Source organism: Phyllopteryx taeniolatus, chromosome 2 (assembly GCF_024500385.1).
Source record: "Phyllopteryx taeniolatus isolate TA_2022b chromosome 2, UOR_Ptae_1.2, whole genome shotgun sequence".
In the NCBI taxonomy this organism is placed as follows: domain Eukaryota; kingdom Metazoa; phylum Chordata; class Actinopteri; order Syngnathiformes; family Syngnathidae; genus Phyllopteryx; species Phyllopteryx taeniolatus.
The window spans coordinates 4093084-4118107 of NC_084503.1; the positions used below are offsets into that span (position 1 = coordinate 4093084).

Here is a 25024-nt window from a genome sequence, read left to right on the forward strand (position 1 = left end):
CCTTGAGAAACGGGTTTTACTTGTTCCGTGACCACGCTTGTAACGTAAAACATATTTCCCCATTGAAATGAGTTGAAATGCCATTAATCTGTCCCAGCCTCCTCCCAAAAGAGAAAAAAATTTGCAATGTGTTTTTTTAATAAGGAAAATAGCACTCAATACTATTGTATTTTATATACATATTTTAAAAAAAACAGAGTATTAACGTAATTAAATTTAAAAAATTCAACAATTTGTGCATCATGATTTAATGCTTTAATTCAACTCATTGTGCTGCTCCTTCTGGGGTGCCTGCCTTGGTCACCGGGGGGCAGTATAATATCGTGCAGGCATACAGGCAAACTAAGAAGTGTCACTGTATCCTCAATGCAGCTTCAATAATATTACTCAGTTTTTCACAGAGGATAAAGAATATATGCCTGTGAGTATTGTGATACTGTCTGTCTCCGTGTGTTGCTCAACTGTTTGTATTCAAATATATGTTGCTTAAAGGGTAACAACACAGCGACATGTTTATTGCTAGCATGTCAACAGCTTTTTTCATTATATGTAAGCATTAAGCTAGCGGGCTATTCTTAGGCCAAAGTTGTTTGGTTGTTTTAAATACTCAACATGCAATTCTCTTTCTTTTATGTTTGGTTTGACGGTAAACATGAACTGCGAGTGTCATTAAACAACTTAAAGCCTACTTTTTGAAAAATTGTTCACTATTTTCATAACTGCTGCTTATTCTGATGCGAGTTGAGTTGACTTCGCTGGCACCATGCAGCAATTGTATCTCAAGTTTGCGCTCTCAAGTCAAAGCATACATTTTTTTTTTTTTTTTTAAAACAGCTGAATGATGATGTCAGGTCGCTCGTATCTCATGGCATCACTGCACGATAAAAAATTCAACTGCATCTCCTGTGGACAACACATGGCTGAACACTTTCTTAAAATCTCTTTAAAAAGTTTAAAATATGTTACATACCTCACATCGGAAAGGTTTGTATCCACATGTATAGCTTTCTCCACGCGCAAGACGAGGATGACTTTGACCGTTGCTGCAGTACACACAGGAGCCTCCAGAATCTGGGTGCTTTTCCTTCATGTGAGCCTCCAAAGTCTGTTGATATTTGTAATGCCAGTTGCATTTGGGACACTTGAGTGTCTTGCATGAGTTCCGCGAATGCATCATGGTCATGTGACCTCCCAAAGAGCGTGAGGAACCTAGAACGGTGTCACATTTGGGGCATTCTACCCCACTCCCTATACTGCCGCCAGGCCCGTGGTTCTGTGAACAGTCATTCACCCCCGTTATGTCACAGGAACCACCGGGTTGGGGATGCATGTGGCCATGAGATGATGAATGCAGGTGATGGTGATGGTGGTGCATGTCGTGTTGCTGCAGAAGGGATCCAGTTTCCTCCTCTTCCTCAGCCGGGCAATCATTTGGTTCTGGAGCTGTGGCACTATCTCGATTGGCACTTTCGTCAGCAGCAGCATTCGAGGACAGAGGTGAGGGAGTAGTGCCAGCAGTGTCCTCCTCACTCTTTCTGACATTGGCTGCTGCCATTGCCATGGGAACATTAGTTCCCTGGCAGTTAAAGCTCAGAGGGAGCTCTGAGGTTCTCCCCCCACCTTCTGTGGCTGAAACCTCCTCCTTGACACAGGAGGAATTGGAAGCAGGGGATTTGCTGTTTTGTGTGTAACTGACCGCAGGGGTGCAGGCAGAAGGCTGGAGAGTGCTACTAGGCATTAATAAAGGAGATTTGGAAATGCTTTGGTTTGAGATAGCTGGTTCCCCTGCTTCACCTCCACCACTGCTACTATTAACACCACTGGTCACTATTGTGCCTTCTGCCTCCACCTCATCTTTTTCCCCTAATAATGGTTCCCCTTCCTCTTCTTCTGAACCCCCCACCTGGCTAGATAGGTGTGTCGTACTGCCTTGGCCCTCACTGGCCCCACTGTTTCCCTTGTAAGCCAACTCCTTCCCAGTAGGCTCCTCTGTTCTCCCCCCATGTAAAGACAGGGCAATGGAGTCTTTGGCAGAGCCTGGGGTTGAGGAAAGAGTGGATGCTTTGGGAGTGCCCAGCCTTCCCAGAGACAAGACCGAGCTTAGCGGGGTTTGCTGCTGTTGCTGCTGGAGGCTAGCGTCAGAGTCTTTGTTCAGGAGGGCCTCGCTGCCTCCACTGCTGCTTCCAGGCTCCAGATGGACACCACTAAATGTGCCGTAAAAGCTCTGGCTAGAGTTCATAGGAAGTAAGGGAGGTGGCACAGGAGTGCTTTTATTTTTTGGTTCCAGGAAGCTGATGAGGGGCTCTTTGTCTTTCCCAATCCCCTGGATGATAGCAGATGCATGGTTGTCCCCTAATAGACGCCGTTCGTCCTCACACAGCGTCATGCGGTGGTCATGAACAGCATGGGTGGCAAAGGAACGCGCATAACCAAAGGACAGCTTGCAGAGAAAACACATGAGAATTGGCTTACCCTTGCCATACAGGGCTAAACCATCAAATTTGGAGAAATCCACATTGTTAGGAACATCTTTGGATACACAGGACTTCTTGGCAGACCCATCACTGTTAAGGTAATCCTTGTTACTTTTGTGCCGCACATCAAAGACACGAAAACTGTGCAGGACAGGACTGAGGCCTGCCATGGATGAGGTATTGGAGAAACCTTGGTCTGAATTACCAAACCACTTCCCAAAGGACGAGGCTATGTGGAACGTGTTGATGATCTGTGGGTAGACCGAGGATACCGTCCCAGCAGGTTCCCCCGGTTTTCCTCCGCTAGTGAGAGAGTTTGTGGGAAGCAGGCCGGGAACCATGTTCCCACCGCTTTGGATGAGCTGACTGAGGCTCTCTACAATGTAGGCTGAGCCGTCTGGTTGATAGACGATCTCTCCAGCCAAGTTCTCCACATCACTACTCTCCTCTTCCTCTTCCTCCTCTCCTTCCTCACTTCCACTCTCAGGCCCACCTTGCTGTTGAGTGGGCTGATGACGCAAAAGAGTGGGCATGCCCCCTCCGCCTTGAGCCATCACCACCCCTGGAAAGGGTTGAAGACTCGGGAAACAGCTGTCAATTTCCATTTCATCCAAGTCTTCTGATTCTTCCTCTTCTCCACAGCTCAATCTGTCTTGCTCCTCTCCCTCACGGCCCTCTCTCTCGGAACGAAGCTGACCGGTGGCAGGGCTATCCCGGTGAGCCTGGGTTGATATTTGTTTTGGGTGGGACTGCTGGGAATGTAGTTCTCTCACCTCGTCATGGAGAGCACAAGGGTTTTGGGGTTGAGAAGGATAAGGAGCTGAAAAAGATAGTGGGTCCAGGGAAGGGGCCTGGTTGGTGCACGGAAGCTGCAAGCTAGGGTGATTGTTCCAGGGCTGTGGAGGTTGCTGCTGCTGCTGGGAGGAGCTGAGCCCATCGTCTGTCCCAGAAAACACGGGAGACTCACAGCTGTCCATGCTGATGCCTACATGAGGCGTTCATCGCATCCAGGCCTGAGGATACACAAACAGAGAGAGATAAGAGTTTATAATATTGTTTCTATATACTGTAGATGCAACACATATATTATGCAAGGAGCTTGAGTAAGGGCAAACTATATAATGTTCAAAACAAGTCGAGTCTATTCATTCTTTCTTCGGAAAAAGCTCAAAAAGGACAGTACTGTATGTATGGAGAAGAAAATGAAAATGTTTGCTTGAAAAAGGCTGAATTAAAAAACTTGTCAGACTCTTCATGACACAAAATTAGGCATTGAAACAATAGAAGGATTCATCTTCCTGGCATATCAGGAAGGTACCATCTTTTATCTTCACCTTCTAAACAACATTCTTAATCTTATATTCTGCAAATCCGACATGTATTTTTAATTAACTTGCAGTCAGAAAAGGAGAAACAGCAGTGTAATGGATCAAATAGATGTGAGATAATTAGACACAGAGACGCCATCCCATCAGCACTTTGAACATTTACATAACCTGCAGAAAAAGTGAAAACTGCAGCTAAAATTAAAATTCTCAACTGTATCACCATTTACACTTCAAAATGGGAATACTGAGTCGTGTATTAACTATAGCAATCAAAGCATTTTCTATAAGCCAAAACTTCAGACTTCAGTGCGGCTGTGTTATGATCTCGCCTCCACAGTTCAGCCGCCTGACTAAACAGTACAACCATCCTCCACCCTTGAAAAAATAAATGGTAGCTGAGCTTTTGGGATCTGGCTATGCCCTGAGCACCAGAGAGGCCCAACACGGGCTTCAATGTCGGGCACATAATAGATAAAATGATAACTCTAGATACTGCTGAGCTAATACTTTTATTAAAGGATGCAGCCAGCATTGATTAAAGGGGGCAATCGGGCTAAAACCAATAACTCTGTGCTGCCCTTTAACCCCCCTGCGCTGCATATTACATGAGCAAAGTTTCCCAGCACCAAGCGCGCCGTCATCCCCGGGCTGATTAGCACATTCATTGCTTGCACTTGATTTATTTACTTATTTACTTATGGATGCAAATTTTAGCTGTGGAGTCTACCCCCACACCCAAACATATAAAGCACTGAGGGAGAGGGGAGATTGATAATGTCTGTCTCACTCTTCATGAATGTCTGATGAGGCTCTCACCCACACAACATACCTGAAACATCTCAGACACTTTCGGCAATAGCATTGAATATTACGAGGGCAAAGGCATAACACAGCATTGATGAAAGGAATAACTTCTGGAAGTAAGCAAATACAGGACTTTCACTGATGATGAAGAGAGTATAGCCACAAGCTGGTATTTTCTGTATGGTCCACTTCATTATTATTTTGTTTACACGCTATAGACGTTCACAACCATGGCCCTTAAACTGAATAAAAACACACTGCCAGACTTTTTAGTCACACTTGCTTAATACGGCAAAATATGATTTAGAGACATCTGCCTTATTGAATGTGGGAACTACTGGTCGGCATTTATTATGCACTGGCTTAATAAGCAGCTATGGGCTTCGTAGTCAAACTAATGGGAAAAGGGAATTGAGAGGAACGCTGAAAAAAAAATCTGCATGTCTTGACAGTTACTCTTCTTGAAATTATACAGTCACGAATTAAATGGCCGAAACAATTTGTTAACCACTTTGTAATGCACACTATTGCCACCAACAGGACTGGATGGAACATTATCCACAAAATACAGCGCTATTTCACGATTTCATTTCTGCTTACATTGTCTTCCATAAGACTGGCATTATTGATTAACTTTGGCTGTGGTCTACCCAGTACCCAACTACAGTATATTATCAGACCCGTTCAGTAAGAATGCTTTAAATAAAGGACAAATATCAAATCTTCAATGTCAAACATAGCTCTTACCAACATTTTCTAATGCCAGACATCACATTGAACACACTATGTTGACGGAAACATGGCTATTAACCTTCAAAGGCTCCCTGATGAGTCCGAATTCGGCGGCTACGGTTTTTTTGTATTTACGGGATACAGTATACCCATCGTTCCTGTTATACAGTATCTATAAGGTAGCTGAAGCAGTATGAAGTACAGGGTGCCACTTGTTCAGTGCTACAGAGATGCACCACTATGGTTACAGAAAAAAAGTATTGGCCTTTAAAATCAAGATGGTGTAATTCAATAAAGCACAGTGGTAACTGATGAGCTTTGGGATTGTCTGGAGACGGTAAGTCGCAGATGGGCCAGCTGATATAATGCTTGTCTCTGAGACTGTGCCTGGCTCAGTGACACCTGTTTAAGGGAGGGAAACGCTTTAATCTCTCGAAGGCACCAAACAAGTCAAAGAGACAGACAAAGCGACTCGTCGAGCAAGACAGGAAGAGGAGGAGCCGGCGTCTGCTCATGCTGACTGTTAATAAACACAACTAAAAAGTGACTTTATCGCGCCGTTATGTAACGTTTTACACTGTGATCTGTGCACAAGAAGTTGTCATTTTCTTTTGACTATAAGCTGGAGATGATGTCACCATTGCTTCTGTACTCATATTGAACTGTACAGAACCCAAACAAGCTTGAACTCACGATGAGAGATAATAGGAAGGAAGAAAAAGCTGAATTCCTCGGCCCTTCTGAGGGTCTGTTTTAGCGCACAATCCTGTTGCCACCTGCCTTCAAAGCTTTATGCAAATCCCCCTATCCCCCTTAAAAGTCATACTTCACTTCTTTCCAATATGCTAACAAACGAGATACAGTCAAGCGAGAGAATAGGTAATTTGACAAGAATGGAAAAGGACGTTTAGCTATGCGTCTTTTCACCAGTGTTTGTTTTTCTGGCCAAATCAGGGTGTAATGGAGGAAGTCGGTGATAATGCTGCCAAATCATGCTTCAGAAGGAGTGGCCTTATGTTCAGAACAGACTGTTCTCCAAAGGGGTCCCGCATGGCTTGGTTTTGAGCACTGCAAAGCTATGGTGTACAACATGAGTGTAAAATCCTATTTTAAATACAGCTAGAAGACTCCCAACTAGTAATACACTGATACCAGTATCGGTATTAGTGCCAAAAGTGAACGTCTGTACAGTCACGTTAGCTGTGTGGGGATACTTTGAGGTAAACATGGATGACAGCATTAGCCGTCCAATGCCAAGCAGCGCGAAGCGGAGCTCTAGAAACTGTGCTTGCTGGACGGCCCCCCGCCGCTACTTGCGGCCTGGCTTAGTCACCGCCAGAGCAAAGTTCCTCCATTTTGAGTTTCTCGAGCTCCGCCCCGGGCAAGCCAGCTGTGCTGTGTCACGAAGCTGCGGTCGAGGAGGCCCGGCCGCCCGGGAATGTCACACAAAGAGAAGTAAGCGATTGTGTGATAAAGTATCACTTCAGATGTCCTGCTAACAGTAGGAGCACCAGCTGTTGCTTGGTGCTCTTCCCCCCCCGACACACCAACCTAACTGGATGAACTTAAAGACTTACAGTATGGAATTGTACGATCAGCAGATTTGGCGCAGTTCTCCAGGGCAGCGGTCCTCAATCTTTTTTCCACCACGGACAGGTTACATGTAAGATATTTTTTGTTGGACCATCGTAGCCGCTGCGCAGAGAGACCGAGACGCCCACGAAACCCGCCGCCTCGTCTATGGCCCCTGAATCCCCATCGCCACTGTGCAACCGGTACCATTTGCGGGGGAGTTTCTCATGCAGCCCACGTTTGTGGCTCAACTAAACTCAGAATGGAACGAATCAGTTCAGGAAGTGATTACATTCATTCCGTTCATGCAAGATTTGTTCGTTTGAGCGAGATGTTCGGGAACAACAACACAACTTGCGCCCCAAAGTTTACAACCGGATTTCCTTCTGTTACAGGCTACATTTAAGTGAAATATGTGACAAGACTGCTAGAAAAACATACAGCTGGATGTCAAAATGACAGTGCAAGTGTTATATATGTTAAACTTCTGTCATGTAAAGAAAAGTTTGTGTTTTGTGTTTCTGAGCAATATTTGATTAGATAAAACACATTCTCATCACAACCGCCAGACATAACTATAGGTACTTGTTATCGGCAAGTACTCAAAAGTACTTGTATTTGATCTGAACAGAAACGGTATGTATCGGTGCATCCCTGCTCTCAACAATCCCAAATGTGCATTTTTGTCCCTCTTTAATGTTGTGTCTCGCTTCTGGTCTCTGAGCCTTCACTGAGCTTGGCCAGCCACCGCAGGGTAAAGGGCGCTTATTGGAAAATCAATGGCGTGAACGCTAAGCAAGTTACAGGAAGATGTGGGAAGGGAGGGTTCTTATTGATAAAGTAGGGGAAGGCCTTTGATGCTGCACTAGGGACATGCTCATTGATGGGGGTGGGGGGGGGACCACTGTTCTCCTCAGGCAAATCAGAGCTTGGCTTTATCCGCTAAGTTAGTTCCAGTGAACGGCTTGTAAAAACAGCGTGTTGTACGATTTAACATAAGTCAAAAGGTTATATTTTACGTGCCTTAGTGCATACAGGAATTACACCTCTTTCTGTTGGGGACATTTTCCCTTTCATTTACATATATTATATATGAATAACTCCAACAATTTTAATCAAGAGCCTTAATTGTTTTTTTTTTTTTTATGCAAGAGAATAATGACTGCACACTTGTATTACAGTACCTAATGCACACTTTGCAAAATGCACGTTCCCATTATTACACTCAGCGGACATTTTTAGGTATACCACCTACACATTTAATAAAATCCAGAACAACAACATAATATAACATAAGGATAGGTGTTTGTATAAATGGTCGCACTCTCGTGCAGCTAAATCATTTCAGCAATATGACAGCGGTTCTTCAAAAACTGAGCATTGAAGCCATTTTTTAAATCTCATTAATATGTATGTAATATTTTATTGATGGTACTTTTACTTATTGCATCCAAAATACTCAAAGTTTCAAATGTATACAGTCTGTGATTATCCCATCAAACTGTGCCAGTGTACTTTGTTGTGGTCATAGATGTAAATTTAATTGAAGTAACACAACAGGTGTTTTTTTCTAAACCTGTATATACAGTATGCAAGGTAGACAGACTTGGTGCTCTGGTTGATTTAATTGTAAAGATTTGCCCCTGTGAAACTGTCAACAAAACTGTTAACCACACGCAGATGCAGTACAGCATTGTTGTTTATTGCAGCTGTAATTATTTGCTCAACCATTTTGCTCATGCAGGCATAAAGCTACTTCAGTATTGTTCAGACTGCAGGAGGCGAAAAGTCACCTCAGGTCGATGGCACTCAGCCTGTAAACAGGGCTTCCCGTAAAATCAATGATCTTCAGTAGGAGATATCAGTGTGGGGGAACAGAAATAGCCATGGTGGTGTTGAGTCTGAGGGAAGAACAGTGCTGGGTGTTTACACGAGAGTGTAGCGAGGAGGGGGGAGGGTTCGTGGGTTTGCTCACTGGCACCTCAGAGTATTTCGAAGAGATAGCTGAAGTAAGATTGAGTGAGTTTCCATCAAGCTCTGGACGTACAGAAGACAGTTTAGGTTGCTATGGAGACTACAGATCTCATATTTAATCACTAATGTACCGTGGAACATCTGTTTTCGTGATTAATCTGTTCCAGTAAGTCTGACTAAAACCGAATCGTACGCAAACCAAAGCAATATTTTTTATAAGAAAATGTTAATCCAATTAATCAGTTCTCGACACCCAAACATTTTAACAAAAATATATATATTAAAGAGTTACTTTAGTTTTATATACAGAAAGCAGTGTAAGCCATTTTCTTATTTTGCTATGATTTCTTTCTTGAATTCTATTGTTGTTCTTGCCTTCTTTATCAAATGGCTGGCACACGCTGTCGTATTGTGTAAAAAGTGGTCCGACAAACTGCAAGGCATATTCCACAATGTGAGCTTTCAATAACAATCCAAGGCAACAACAACCCTCCTGGTCTGCTCGGCAAAAACGCAGACAAGTTGGGAGCAACATCGACGTAACACATCCTGTCAACAGTCAGGCCTTCAAAATAAAATCACACACACTGTTTCACCACACTTTCTACGACCCTTTTATTTTTAAGCCCTGACTTTTGACTTGCCTGTGTTGCACTGTGGAATACTCCTTGCTGTTAGTTGAACCCTTTTACACAATGTACGAAACGCTTCGGATGGACCCGCAAGATGATGCTCACTCAATGAGAAACAAAGGCAGACTGAGTCTGCCATGGAGTCACGTTTTTTTTTTTTTTTTTTTGTACGTAAAACGACAGGGTGTAGGAAAACTGGGCTGCATGATTGGGACCTGATCAGAACTCAAAACAATCTCCATTGACCTCAGTCAGTGATTTCCACTCGCGGTTGTTTCCCCGGTTTCTTTTGGTGAGATCGAAGCGGCGTGCTGGTGTAATTAGAAGTTGTTAATTAACTGTGGGTTAATTACCGGGTTCTGCAGCATGCTAGTGAGAGACTTGGCGGGTGGCAAAGCAAAGGGAAGCGGTGTACACACAGCAAGAAGCCCTACAATTAGCAACCAGCACAAAGGGGGGTTGGTTGCCTCGTATAATTTCACTTAACAAGGAGATAAAGTGAGAACAGTCAAAGTACAGAATATTAATTTGCATGCATTTCAATACTTTGTCTTGCAATCCTAAGAATGACAATCACCAGCATGTTTTAAACAATTAAAGGTCATTCACAAACTGTATGCATTATTTTTTTGCATAAATTGGAAACAAAGATACCATTGTATAAATGTTTGGTAATTTGCAACTTGGCGTGAGAAGACAGGAAATGGAGATGGCGAGAGATATGTGTAACTATTTCTTTTCCCAAAATAATTATCAGATTAGTAAGATAGTCATCAAAATTGAGCGATTTGCTCCAGTTTAACGTGCAGCCGCGCATCAATTGGCATGCACGACTTTCCCATCGTTTGGAATGCAGAAACTCTGGGAAGACACTTGCGACCTTGTACCCTGCTCTGCCACACTGCCACTATTCTAGCTGAGCACCAAACATGATGCATCTTGGGAAAACTGCTACTTGTACAATATTCACCAAGACAGCGAGGAAAATGAGAGTGAAAATGGACACGTGCAAGAGGACTTGAAAATGAGGGAAGAAAAGAACTAGAAGGTCAGAGATGAAGGGGGAAAGTAGCTGATCATAGTGTGTGAGCCCCAGGTCTTTCATTTCTACTAATTATAAAATCTGCCCCTATTTATATCTACTGGAAGCAAACATTCTCTCATGAGAGGAAATGCTAAAAGCTTTAAAAGCTTCTGTTTGCACTCACTCAGTTTCATTTTCACCACAGAAACAGCATGAGGGTGGCAGTGAGGGTGAACCCAAGGTCAACGATGCACACATCAGCATGCACTGAAAAACATCAGCAAGGCATGAATGTAAAAATGTGAAGTATGAATTGAGAAAATTAGGACTGTTTACAGCACTACTGCCTAAAAAAAAGGAGAGTGGGGCCAAACACACAAGCATGCACACACCTTCCAGCAGTTGAGGAAACCACAAACACGGTTATTAAAATGGTCAATACCCTTGAAATATTAAACCACAATATTGATTGTGAGACCAATAATAAAATGGTTTACTTTGGAGGAATTTAGCTAAATGTTTAAGATATCAACCAAAATGACACACAACCATTGCTGATATTATACAGTAAATCTTTAATATATATCAAAATACTTTTGACCTTATAGGTTCCTCCTCCTGGCTGATGTACGCAGTAATGTATTGATTCATTTACGGTTTTCTGCCTTGTATGCGTGCTGTTTAGCTGTTGTATTATTTCACTTCAGACACTTAATAATTTACCTACTAATTTGCTGTACATAGTTGATTACTCTCCGCTGTAACGCAGTTCCAGCCAGGCTTCTGTTAAGTGTATTCTGGTGTTTCGTTATTATTTGAGGATAGCTTCGTGGTTAGCACGGCTTCTCCATCTTCTCCTGCTCTCTTTTCTTACTCTGTGTGTGTCTCATGATGAGCGACTCCTCATCCTCCTTTAGTGATACCGATGCTTGTCAGAAGTTTAGCTTACTCGCAGGCGTGGAGATGAAAGATTAGTGACTTAGAGGGGCGTCTCTGGACAGTATTTAGCCACGCTAGCTATCCAGCCGCAGCTCTTAGATGGTGCAGACAAAGTTAGCTTTGCCCCGGTAGTTTTGGAGCAGCCGGGAAAGCAGCGAGGATGTTTGACGTAGACACACGTATGGCTTGCAGTTCCATCAGCTTCGTGGTCCGACGTGCTTGAAGCCATTTTCACACTGAGGCAGATACGTCAACAACAAGAGTTATCGCAATCGGTCATTAGAGTCCAAATCTATAGCGTGGGCCAAATTTATACCGTCTACCACATATACCTCGCATCCCTTGTCTACAATTTGTGTGTATACAAATGGTTATACACAAGTTTACAATATCAGCGTCTGTGAATGGACATTTACATGTAGCATTTGTTTTTTTGTTTTTTTTTTAAATCTGGAGAACACAAGAATGTCAAGACTGAAAGCGTCAAAATAAAATATCTGCGCAAGGATCATCACGGATGACACGTCTATAATCCTACGCCTCTTTGTGTAATCTGGAAAACAAATACCTTAGTAATGACCCAGTCCTGCACCTGGTAAAACACTGTGTTCATTGGCACTTTGAATAAGACAAACAAAGCATTCTCAAGGGAACAGCAGTCATGAGAAAAACCCTTCATTACACAAGGTGCCCATGTATTGATTAAAAGCATCTATGCTGGTGTGAAGGCAAGTTGCAAATGACCACGTGGGGATATGTCACCAGAGTGAAAGCATTGGCCCGGGCTTCACTTTAAGGTCTCGGCCTCAGCGGTGTGATGATCCCATTTAGGAGGCATGCGAAGGCCAAATGAGCGAAAAAGCAGTCTAATGTGGTTGGAAGCTGTCTAGGGTGAGAGCAGAGATGCGGAAAGTTGCACAGCGTTTAAGTGTGGAAAAGGCTCAATTACTATCCTTTTGGTTGCGCACCGATACTGAGAGGTGGTGAAGACTCATGCACAAATGTCAAACACACACAGTATACACCAGGGATTAGGGGGTGTTTTAGTAAAAACATTCAGTGGAAATTATTTCTTTTTAGGGAAAAAAAATGCATGAAAGCCATTGGTGAGCTGGCCTCTAATTCTAGAGTAGGATATCCTGGATAAATAATTAGAGGGCTTTTTTGACGACCTTGCACAGCCAAACCCTTTGCTCTCTCTGTGACATTTGCTAAAGTCATTAATGACAAAGAGTTAGAAAGAAAATGCTAAAAAAATGTTCACCACAGGAAAAAAACAAAAAATTTTTTTTTAAAGTTTCTTCACAAGGCCGGTCCTAAATTCTTTTCTTTTTAGCAATAGCTCTTATCATAATTGTGACCTTAATAGACATGATGCTGAATGCATGGTTATTTTCATACCAGAGAGGCAAACATCTCCAGTTCCCACTCACACTTGAACACCGTGAACCCTGTAATTAGCTGTGGCTTACCATCATGGTAATACATTCATCAAACGCAGATTGCACTCATTCCTGTTCAAGCAAAATACACTTAGCATTTACAGTATGTAATACTCGATTACAAACTGCTGGAAGGCGGTTAATTTGCATGCATTTTATATGCTGGTGGGATGGAAAATCTTTACGGTGACAAATTATGAACCAATGTGAACAACTCTCACATAGAGGGATTCTAAAGCAAGGCATGCAAATTGACGTTCCTCCTCAGTAGTGAAGAAACCTTTACAGGAAGAGTCTAAAAGTCGGCCCGCTGGGATACTCCACATCACTGCCTGACCAATACCAAACGCCGTCCGTCCACGCTCTTCTTAAAACCCTTGAGTGAACAAAACTACTAGTTCAAAAGTTGCGATGAATGTGACTTAAACACAACAAGCCCGTTTGCTAGTGGGAGACCTCCGGGGAAACCTCGCCTAACATGAGGGAGAGCTGCTGCTACACGACTACAACTGAAACCCGACTAACCCAATTCTAAAATTCAATAGCAGACAATGAAACAGTTCTTTCTAGCTATTCAGAATTATGTCGCTGGAAGGTGTGTGTGTGTGTGTGTGTGTGTGGCAGAGAGCGAGAGAAAACGAGAGAGGGAAAGGCCCTGGTGGCACACATCCCTCAACTGTGACAAACGGCACAAAGGTCAGAGTGAAAGCAGCTGGACAGTGCAGCACAACACACAAATGTCAAAATGTAAATTCTCAGGAGTATATGGTAAAACACGTTCGTTTGGTTTTTTTAATCGAAGGAAAATAATGATAGGAATGAGACAAATGAGAGCAAGGGAAAAGCATAAACCGGTGTGATATTTTAAGAGTGTGTTAATAAATTCTTAATATTCCTCCCCCCCTCCTGCACTGAATGTTGTGACAGCCTCAGCGGTGTGAAGCTATATTTGAGAAAGAGCAGCCCCCCCCCCCCCCCCCCCCCGTCCCTCATCTGCACAGACACATGCACACACTGCTGCCCTTGTTCATTTGCCTTAATGAAATGGCCACATGCCTCCTGTCATCCCAGCGCTGCGTGCACACTGTAGCACCTGGTAGATATAAATCAGGACGACGGAGCCGTATTCGGGAAGTGAGGCATTAAGCATGACAGGGGGCTGTCAAAGTTCAGATAGCAACAACCGCGACATATAAACTAGAACCGCTGCGGAACAGACCCGAAACCGAGGCCCACCAGACCTCTTATCTGCTGCATCTCGGGCTCCGTGTGACACAGCTGCCACATCTGGACCCCAGCTGGGCAGCCTGCTGAGCACACGGCTCGGCACAACTCAAGTTGGCCGGGGGGATCACTTTAGCAAGCCCCCCAAGGGCGCATGTCTTCCCAGGTTGACTTCCACATCCTCCTGGAAGACTTGACCCTGTGTTTGCTTCCATTTATTTTTGGCTTCCTTATCTTTGACCTGAATTTCCAAGCGGTGTAGATTCTAATTCCAAGTAGGAGTGGGGAGATAAAAGTCATTGAGTGTGTGTATTGTTTGAGCGTAATTTACGTGTGTGTGTGTGTTTGGTTGGGGGGTGGGGGGGGTGGATTTCAGTCATGTGAGTTCAGGGTCTAAAGGTCGAACTTTGTCAAGAGAGCCAACACATTCCTCAGAGGACTGGAACATATCTTAAGTGCGCGGGCATGTGTTTGCAAAGACTTCATTGCATGTGTAATATCTATACTGCAGTATATATTAAGTGTCACATCTCTGTGTGGGGCGGCACGGTGTGCGGCTGGTTAGAGCATCTGCCTCGCAGTTCTGAGGACCGCCGTTCAATCCCCGGCCCCGCCTGTGTGGAGTTTGCATGTTCTCCCCGTGTCTGCGTCGGTTTCCTCCCACATCCCAAAAACATGCATGGTAGGTTAATTGACAACTCTAAATTGTCCGTAGGTGTGAATGTGAGTGCGAATGGTTGTTTGTTTGTATGTGCCCTGCGATTGGCTGGCAACCAGTTCAGGGTGTACCCCGCCTCCTGCCCGATGATGGCTGGGATAGGCTCCAGCACACCCGCCACCCTAGTGAGGAGAAGCGGCTCAGAAAATGGATGGATGGATGGATCTCTGCGTGGCGCCTCTGCAGCTAACTATACACTATACAAACAAGACACACCACTTAAGGGTTGGACTAGGCTCCTTGAATCTTAATCTTCCATTTTACCAAAACATTTTGGATAATTCAATGCTTTGAGCGAGGGGTTGAGCTTCTAAAGATATTATGCAGTCCACTACAATGGGATAGTCGAGTCGAGTCGATTAATCGATGACAGTACAGCGGTCCCCAACCTTTTTTGCACCACGGGCCGGTTTCACGCAAAGACATATTTCAACAGACCGGCATAGAAACAAACAAAAAAAAAAAAAAAAAATGATTAAAAATCCCAAATTTCCATTACGCTAAATGTAGTTTTTGTAATTAATAGCACCTGCGGATGTGTTTCTTTTCAATGAGCTAGCCAGTCTTATCTTGTGTTTCATAGCATAGCGCGTTGTAAGACGGGACATCGTAGCAATGCTCCCCAAAAAAATTAAGCATTTTCTCTGCTTAACTAGTTCTAGTTCCCTTGTATGTTTATTATATTTGAGGATGGACTTACACATTTTGCAAGCGATTGTGCTACCAATCTCATTTTTGGTCAAATACTTCTACAACACTGGTAGCATAGTATAAACTGTACTATGCATAGTACAGTGTGTTTGTGTGTGTTGTGATATCAATAAAGTTCTAATCACCCAGTTGTTGCCGCGTGTTACTGGACATATTAGGGGGGAGCTAGTCTTCACGTCACTAATTCTTCACCGGCAGTCCCGTTGTCCCACTGGTATGAATATTTTAAGGTTACTGGTGATCGGAACAGCTGAAGTTAGCAAGGCTAACTGCTATTTTCGACCACAAACAGCTTATTTTTTACATTTCCACACACGCAGACGTATGAAGACTGTGTTGCCTTGTTCGCTGGACATTTGCCTGCTCCACGGAGCATTTCAGTTTGGCGATGGTAGTAGAAGAGTGAGTCTCAAGTCCTCTGTAAAATGGCCCATTGAAAGACACGATTACCAGTTATTCGACTTCAAGGTTTAAATGTCGGTGTAGTAAGGTCGACTAATTGACTAATCGGTTCAACCCTACAGTAAAAAATTTTTGAACAGTTTGGGAAGACCGTTTTCTCTTCCCAGTGCACAATAGAAGGCCCTTAAAACCATGCTTGGATGAGTCTGGTGTAGAAGAACTTGCACAGAACCCTGACCCCAACCCCATCAAACACTTGGGATGACCCAGACCAGAGATAATGTCACACTCCACAAACAGACCCTAGAAAAATGGAAGCTGTTATATCCGGAATGGCGGGTCAAAATCCTTTCACTCTCCTTTGGCTCCTTTTTTGGTACCGTGTCACCGACAGGTGTCCTGATAATTGTGTCCGAACAGTGCAGAAACGGGAGTAATAGCTTAAAGAGTAGCAGCCTGTTCTCAAAAAACAGATTGCAAAAGGACAAAGTCGGCCAAAGCATGAGCAAATATTTTCCGGGGGATTTGGTTGTGGGCTCTCCCTGATGATGATGATGATGTCTCATGTTGGGACAATTCAAGCAGCCCTGCCTCGGCTCAACCCAACTGTAAATTAGAGTGGTGATAATGAGCTGCAGGATCAAGTGAGTGACAGACGCATCTTGCAGGGGAAAAAGAAACCACGTGAAGAGGACCACAGGATTACTTTTATGACACGTAATATCCATTGATTCAGGCCTGTTGGGGCGGGAAAACGTGTGTCAAGGTCGTAAAAACTGCTCCATGTTCTGAATAAAATACAAATATATCTAAGTTATCTTAGCCTGGGGTCAATAAAACATGCTGATTTTAAAAGGAGGATGACCTGATTTTGTCTACTTTCTTAAATCTCTCACTCGCTCACGCACACTGCACGACATTATAATTTAGCCCCAGATGACAAGGGTGACCACATTAAGAATTTGAAAGACTTAGAACACATGTGACCACACATAAATACTGGTGAATGACATCGATATAATCGCTACTTACAGCACTACTAATGTCCCGATTACAAAACAAACCAAAATGGAATTGTCACAGGATGTAAACCTTTCAGCGCTAGCTAGTGGCCCTTGGAAAATGCTCATTTAATGGTCAGTTAATTATGACGTCACTGTTTTGACAATGAAACAGAAGGACAACAAACAAGATGAAAGAAGACTAATGCCTGGAAAGAAAATAATAAAACTTGGAGATTCACTTTCAACCTTCACCCTGGATCGGAGTATCAGTTCCTCATAGCACAAGGTATTAGGAATGACCTGATCACATTTTTTTTGCACCTGAGTCGGAGTCCAAGTAACTTGACTTCGAGTTCCTGCCGATACTGAGTCTTGATCCAATACCTCGGCGATGTATTAAGAAGAAAAAGAGAGCGTATCCAAAATGTCTCAATTGTCTGAATTTAATTTTATTCGAATAAAGGTATCCCAATGCTATTCTCTTTGGTAATGTCTTTGTAACTCAGGATTATTTCATCACTTTATGAACTTTAAACATTAAGAAAAGAAAGAAATCTGTTATTTTTTTCTCCTTGTACCGGTAAATTGAAAATGACGAGATCAGATTGGGACAACTCTACAAGGTATTATTTTTACACAACACCAAATAGCTGGCTCTGTGCAATAGTTATGCACACATGTACAAGGTCATTACGACCAGTGTGGAAAGGCATAAGCTAAGCTAATGTACATAAGGAATAGGCCACATTATTAGGTACACTGGCATGATCTAAAAAGAAAAAAAGAACAAAGTATTTAGGTGTTCATTCATAAAAAAAAATGTCCGTCTCATATGACTAAACAAGTGAGCCCTACATATGGGTGAAGTGCAGATGTGTACCGGTAGCTAAGTCTTTCGGTCACGCTTTACATACATGCAGACACTGGGAACAATTCTCATTCGAGTCAACAGGACAGAACTTGCTAATAAACATTTGTGCGCACCTCTTTGCACAAGTGGGAGGTTGAAAAACAACAACAACAAAAAACATGTTAACAAGAAGGTACGAATTTGAGCAAGGCCTGAAAGTTCAAGTTGAGTGCTACTACAAATTACAAGTTGGCAGGTTAAATTATCCCCACCACGTGTTTGGTACATTGTATGTGCATGTTGGAGTCTGCTAAAGCAACTGCCTCCAGACAACTGTTTTATACGAGGTATTTACGTGTCAACCATCATCTTGCTCTGGGGAAAAAAAAAAAAAAAAAAAAAAAAAAGAACAGCGTCAAAGAGAGAAAACACCATAGAAGCTCCTTTGAGCTTCCTTGACAGGAGCTTCCCCGCCACCTACTTCACATTGTCTCTGATACGACGCTGACGCATCTCTAACAGATGCCCCCCTATTTGAGTTGTGACAAGGGGGAGCCTTGATGGTGTAAAATGAGACTGCGACTAATTGGTTCATAACCTGTAATTGGGGGGGGTTGTAATTGGAGCGGACCTGGAGATGCCAGGTGCACCTTTAGGAGTTGGGGCAGTTGGTTTGCCCTTTGACTGGCTACCAAGGCGTGTGTTGGGGAGGGTAAACGTGTGCAAAGCGGTGGGTAAGGTTCAATGTGGGCGGGGAAACAATGCTTCTATGCAGAAGGGCCCCAAACAATAGAGCTCGGGTGTGGTGTGTGTCGATTAGCTCATTAGAGCCACATGTAAGCCAGTGCGTTGAAACTTCATCTGACAGCGCAAAGCTGCATTAAATGCAACTACACACACATCAAAAAATCATTCCCTCTAACAACACATCATACAGAGTATGTAAGTATATAAAATTAGGTTTAAAAATCTGGAAAAATCAAGCCATTGTCTCTGATCTCAAACACTTTGGGCATGTCTGCTGTATGCTACTTTGTCGAGTATTTTTCTTATGTCTACACATCTGTACATCTACAAAGATATATACACTTAAAGCTTCCAGTGCCTGGAATAGGTCATAATTATAATAATATATATCCCAACAGGTCACAAGCTAAAGGGCTTCCGGGGCTCTTCTCGGCTGCCAGGCTTGTCCGAAGCGTCACCTCCTTGCTTGGGAATTTCAATAACGATACCCGACTGTTTTTGATATGGTGCCATCCACGGAAGATGCATTTTCGCGTAGTCGTCGCTCGCTAGCTAACTGCACACTGCAGCGGTAGAAGTGGCTGTAGTGAAAGTAACCACTGATGCGAACGAAGGTGCTCTTGTATAGTGGGAGAGGGAAAACTTAAATCGTGAGAAACAGTTAAACGCTATAGCTCCATAATTCAGTACTGCGTACTACTCGGTCTTTGCATGTTTTCAGCAATTATATTCAAACATGTATAAAGTATTTCGAAACTGACATCAGAAAGAGACGGTTGCTGTGGCCAAACAGCTTCAAGACCACCGGCATATTAATCCAACGGCGGCAGTAAGAAATGTGCAGCTCAACATTTTTTCATGGTTCAGATGATGGGTCAATGTGATCAATATTTTCACGACCCACCTAGCCAATACTACACACTAGCTAATCAATGTAATGGAGGCTGAGTGTTAATTGGTACAGAGTGAGAGGAAGGTGGGTAAACAATTTGCGCTCCTTTTTTTTCCCCTTTCTGTTTTTTTGCAGAAGCATAAAAAAATGAAGTGAACAGGTTGTCAGCGTGTTTGTTAAATGTTCGTCTAAGGAATGTATGGTCGTAACGACAAAAAAGGGGATGGCGTGTGTGTTTTTTCTGGTAGTGCAGCGAGGGGGTTATTTGTGGGAACATCTGTTTTTCCACCTATCATCATATGATTTTCAGTAATTAGCCAGAACACATGCACTTGCATGGGTTCAATCTTGCACTACTCTCTTTATCCAGGTATCTAAGGGTTTCTAAAACAACCAGCCTGTCCCCTGCAGAGTTGGCTAGAGTAGCCAAATATTGTATGCAAGTAAGAGTACTGCTACTTTACTTTCAAGTAAAAGTAAAACGTCGTCCTCCAAACATTTACTTGAGTAAGCGTAAGAGAGTACTCTGTCAAAAAACTACTCAAGAGTAATTTGTGAGTAAGTTCTGACTCTCTGAAAATCAGAGTCAAATGAAATTTAAAAAAATAATATATGGGAATCCACACACACCTGCCACTATTTCAATTTTAAAGTGCCCAAAAACCAAAAACGCATGCATTTGGCCCTACAGAAACATTATTTTGCTTTATCCAGTAAAAATGACTTCATGAAGAAGCTGTTTGCTGAACAGACTTATTGATAGTATGTGCGTATGCGTGTGCGAGAGAGAGAGAGAGAGAGAGAGAGAGAGAGCGAGAGAGAGAGAGAGAAAGAGAGAGAGTGAGAGAGAGAGAGAGAGAGAGAGAGAGAAACATTTGCAGCTTATTGCAAGGTGTTTTCCAAAGTTAGAAGTGGGCTGAAATATCCTTGTTTGGGCAGTCACAATTTAGGACTACGCCGCACGACAAAACTTGTTTTTCTGAGTCTGTAAAGTAAACACTCCAACGGCTGTTACGATTCTTCTGCGCATAAATACTCACGTCAACGTCAAAACTATGGTTCATTCAAACTCTCATAAGTACTTGTACAATTTATCCAAAATGTTACGTGAGTAAATGTAGCGCGTTACTACACGCCTTTGGTCATCTGTAAAATCATGGCACACAATTCTTGGATTTGTAATCAGATGGTAACAAAGTTGAATAATTTACTGTCTCACCTGAACAGAGTCTAGGTCATGGTAATTTGCAAAGGTTGAATCGATGCAACCGGACTTTTCTTGCTTGTTGAAGATGTTCCACCTATAATCCAAAAGGCTTCTGCAGTTCAAAGTTTTTTAGGTGTGGAGTTTCTCTATGTGGGTTTAGGTTTGTCCATTTTTATTTATTTATTTTAACATAGTTTTAAAAGCTGTCCCTTTTCGTGACATCATCCTTACTGGAATGCAATGGAAAAGTCCTTAGAAAGCATACGAACTCATCATTGCAAAAATGTAGTTAAATGAATTAGATCAACAACTGTAGCAATTAAGTTGCACACAAACAAACATGTTGATTGTTCACAGTGACCACAGTAATAACTACAGACATTGAGCTTAGTATGTGTGGAAAGTAGATCCATTTCTAGCAGAAATTATTTGACATTCTCCCCCATTGTCATGCTTCCTTTTAATCAGAAAGGAAACAAGTGCTAATTAGGGTGATAGATAATACAGTATATCTGCATGCCTGAGTAGAAACATTCCATCGTTTGTCGTCGGTGGAGTCGCTTGGATAAGATGTATTGTTGAAAATTAACAATTTAGCCATCCGTTCTATTGAAGGAAACGCCAGGAAACATTTGCTGAAGAAATGAACAAATTAAACAAAGCCAACAGCTGAAGAGAGGGATAGTGAGTGGTGGACGCATCTCAGAATAAACTATTTACCAAACCTGGTCAATGCATGGCGGTTGTTTTGTGTGTGTGAGTGTGATGAGAGGCTGCAGCTGACAACGAGAGATATATAGAGCGAAGAAAAGAAGAAGAAAAATTCTGTCAGTTAAGTGGAAGTGGGAACGCATGGTAGCGGAAACAGCCTTTAGTCTGGTCGAGGCCCCTGCGATGCCTGCTGTCTTGTACTGTGTTCACAGGCCTCCAGATGACTCAGTGTGGCTTTGAACCCAGAAGAACACCATCCTGCGTGTTTATAAATGCAACGTGGTCACCCGCACCGCCTTTATTTCAATATACTGCGAGTAAATCATTGCAAGGTTGCATACAAACTATTACTCCAACTCGCTATGAATCTTATATTCAGTGTTATCTTGATATACGATAGAATATATTGATTCCTCACTGCATTGCTGTAATTTGGACAAGATTAATTAGCCTTTCCCTGTTGGTATATCCTGCTGACACATTGGATACCAGTGAATTAGAAGAAGGCCTAAAAGTCAGGAGACATGCAGTCCAAAAATGCTCCCCCACGGGACCGTGGCCTACCCCTAGCCTCTAAATTACCTTAGCTGACACCATTGGCCCATTTCTGTTCCGTACTCAGGCCACTGGCTGAGCAGGTCAAGACCTCTCCTATTCGAGAGCAGGCCAAAGCCACATAACTCTTTACCTAAAGTGAGGGTCAGTGTGATGCTCTGTCATCCCAGGGTCAACCAGAGGTTCCTGGCTCCTGAGGTTCATGGCAATACAATAAAGTAATCAATCTAGGCGCTGGGCCCACGTCAATAATATACTCCCAGACTGAGGAGGGTCACCACCTGTTCCCTGGCCTCTCCTTGGACTGTCCTGGCCTCCTGAAGTGCTTGTGTCTTGGATTTCACTGTCACTGTCCTGAAGGGGAAACTGCCGGGTGTAATCAAACCTTGACACCATGACCAATTCAAGACCAGGAAGTCGCTCGAAAGTCATTTGAGGAGGATTATCTTATCATCCTGTGGTGGTCGAAAAAGAACGAAAATAAACAACTATACTCACATGCCCTGTACAAGACGCACTATTCCCTTCCTTCTTTCTTGCAGACATTGCCACTATTCTTGCTTCCCTTGTATGCTTACCATGAATGGAAGACAGACAGCATTGTTGGCGGCTGCCAAGATGAGGCAGCAGTTAATTCTTAACTGTCCTCCCTCCCTGCTTAAAAGACAGGTATAGAGTTTCTAGCAGCTCCAGCTGGCTGGATACAACGGAGATGTGAGTGCACAGTTTCAAGCAGGTAAACCAACCTTTCCTTCCTAACCCAACCTCGCTTGATTTCCAGTTAAACCAACCCTGATGTCTCAAACGTTTCCTGTCTGGCTGTCCCTGCTCCCTGGCTAGCAACTGCAGCAATGATTATAGAAGAATAGAATCTCATTCATCAAACCTCAACTCACCTTTATTTATAGAGCACATTTAAGGAACCACATCTGAAACAAAGTGCCATACACAAATACAAATCAAACCTAAAATATATGACAATTCCACATTGCATAATTTAAAAAATAAAACAGTAGCGAAACTAAAAAGAAAAAACAAATGACACTGAAATAATGGCTCAAGTCTCATGCTATGTTGAACGCCAAGGAATAAAAATGGATTTTGAGGCGGGTTTTAAAAATGGACAGCGAAGGGCCTTGTTTAATGTCCACCGGGAGTTCATTCCATAGTTTGGGACCAGTGATAGGAAAAAGCTCTATCCCTTCTGAGCTTCCGCTTAGAGTTCGCTACCTGGTGAGCTGGCCTGAGGGACCAGACAGGAGTGTAGGGATGGGCGAGACCATTACGAGATTTGAAAGCAGAATCTCAAAATGAATTCTAAAGTACACAGACATCCAGTGGAGGGAGGCCAGAACAGGAGTAATGTGCTCCCTCTTACGTGTTCCAGTTAAGAGGCGAGCAGCAGCATTTTGAATACTCAAACTTCGAAGGATTATATAGCACAACACGCACCAATGGTGTAAGACCATATGGAAAAACATACCCAGGGTGTCATCCATCCATTTTTGTACACGGCATATCCTGTTCAGTGATGCGGGGACTGTATGTGACAGAGACCACACCCTGAATTAGTTACTAGTCAATCAAGGGGCACACATACCCTGACAACCTTTCACACCTCCAGTCACTGAGCCAGAATCGATCCCACAATGCTTGCCCCATGGTCAACCACGTGTACCGTGACACCACCAATGACGGTGTCAATCCCACGCCAAAAAAATAACTGGCGCTCTCGCCCCTAACCAAAAGCTCGTTTTAGCCAACTTGAATTATTTGTGGAAAAGGCAACATGGAAACTTTGACAATAGCAGATTGAGACAAAGTGAATTAATTTAAAAAGATAGTAGTGAAGTTCACAAAACAAGTTTAAATATTGTTTCCCAAAGCACACGCACAAAAAATATATATATGTGCAAACGCTGACAACTGAGTTTTTGCTAAGCCTTTCCAAAAAGTCGGTTGACCTTAAAGGAGTTTGAGTTTTGACGAAAGGCCAAAAGTCACAGAATATTACGTGTTTTTAAAAATACCCATTATTGTGTGGGCACGACCTAAAAAAATATATAAAAATATATACCAAGCGAAAACTGGAAATTACAAATTCACTGTAAGCAGGCAGAGAGGCTGTTTGGTAATTCAACACCTTTTGTTTCTCGAGCTTAACTTTTTTTTTTTCCCCCTCTTTCTTCCCAACGCTCCCCCCTGACAACATGTCACGTTATTAAGCCCCTCAATCTGCATGCTATTTGCATACATCTGTTGTATCTTATTGATTGCTTCTCATTCTTTAAGATTCATGAAACATAATTAATGACAACCCCTCTGGTGCCACACCCGAGGGACAGCTAATTCCGCCGCACACCAAGGGGATTTCATCAGAGGGCACAAGTGGCCTCGTCACAGTGGCACCGGGCCAGTTTCATTGCTGGTCCCTTCGCTGCCTCTGGCTGTCCTTGGTCTCAGCCAGCTCCCCTGACAAGGAGAGCCCTTCCTGGGCCACGTTAACTAAAAGGACAATTATCCTGAGAACAATGATGCTTTTCACAGGGGCTGTGTTGTCATTAATGCAATGGATCGGGTTACAGCACGCAGCTTGACCTAATTAAGGTCCGCTATCTGTGGCGTCTCATTGTTTGTTTTTTTACCAAAATGGAGACACTATTTATTTATTTTATTTATTTATTTTTGGGGGGGAAAAAGTGGAGTGCTTTGTCTTGATTATTTGGCAATGTATTTTTACGACATTGAATGCGTCATTCAATATTTCATGCACAATTTTGTCACAGTCACATATTCCATTGATCAAATTATGATATTAAAAGCGAATTACTTTGACTTGTTTCTGAAGCATACTTGGCAGACCCCTGTGGCTGAGCATTTAGAATGAAGTCTCTCTGTCTCCTCTACTGTTAATGGGTTGTCCTACCTAAAAGTACACTATATGAACTAAAGTATTAAGTCACACCTTGTATTCAATGAATTAATCAATCAGTGGTTGGGTGAGACTCATTGAATCTTAATACGTTAGCAAAACATGAATGTCTTAAACTCCAATCAAAGAATTGATGCAGAGTGATCTGTT

The 25024-nt window shown here is 42.9% G+C and overlaps 1 protein-coding gene and 1 non-coding gene across 7 annotated transcripts in view; both read right to left on the reverse strand.

The window, feature by feature from the left end:
• Nucleotides 1-25024, reverse strand: part of zfhx3b (zinc finger homeobox 3b) — a 272875-nt gene that overhangs the window by 101806 nt on the left and 146045 nt on the right. For all 6 annotated transcript variants that reach the window (XM_061754423.1, XM_061754461.1, XM_061754432.1 and 3 more), the window contains one exon: nt 971-3487. In XM_061754423.1, the coding sequence (XP_061610407.1) occupies nt 971-3451 (2481 nt within the window). In that variant the 5' untranslated portion in view covers nt 3452-3487. The remainder of the gene's footprint in view (nt 1-970; nt 3488-25024) is intronic.
• Nucleotides 14086-14228, reverse strand: LOC133474545 (small nucleolar RNA SNORA17). Its single transcript, XR_009787545.1, has one exon. It is a non-coding gene; the product is annotated as a small nucleolar RNA SNORA17 (small nucleolar RNA).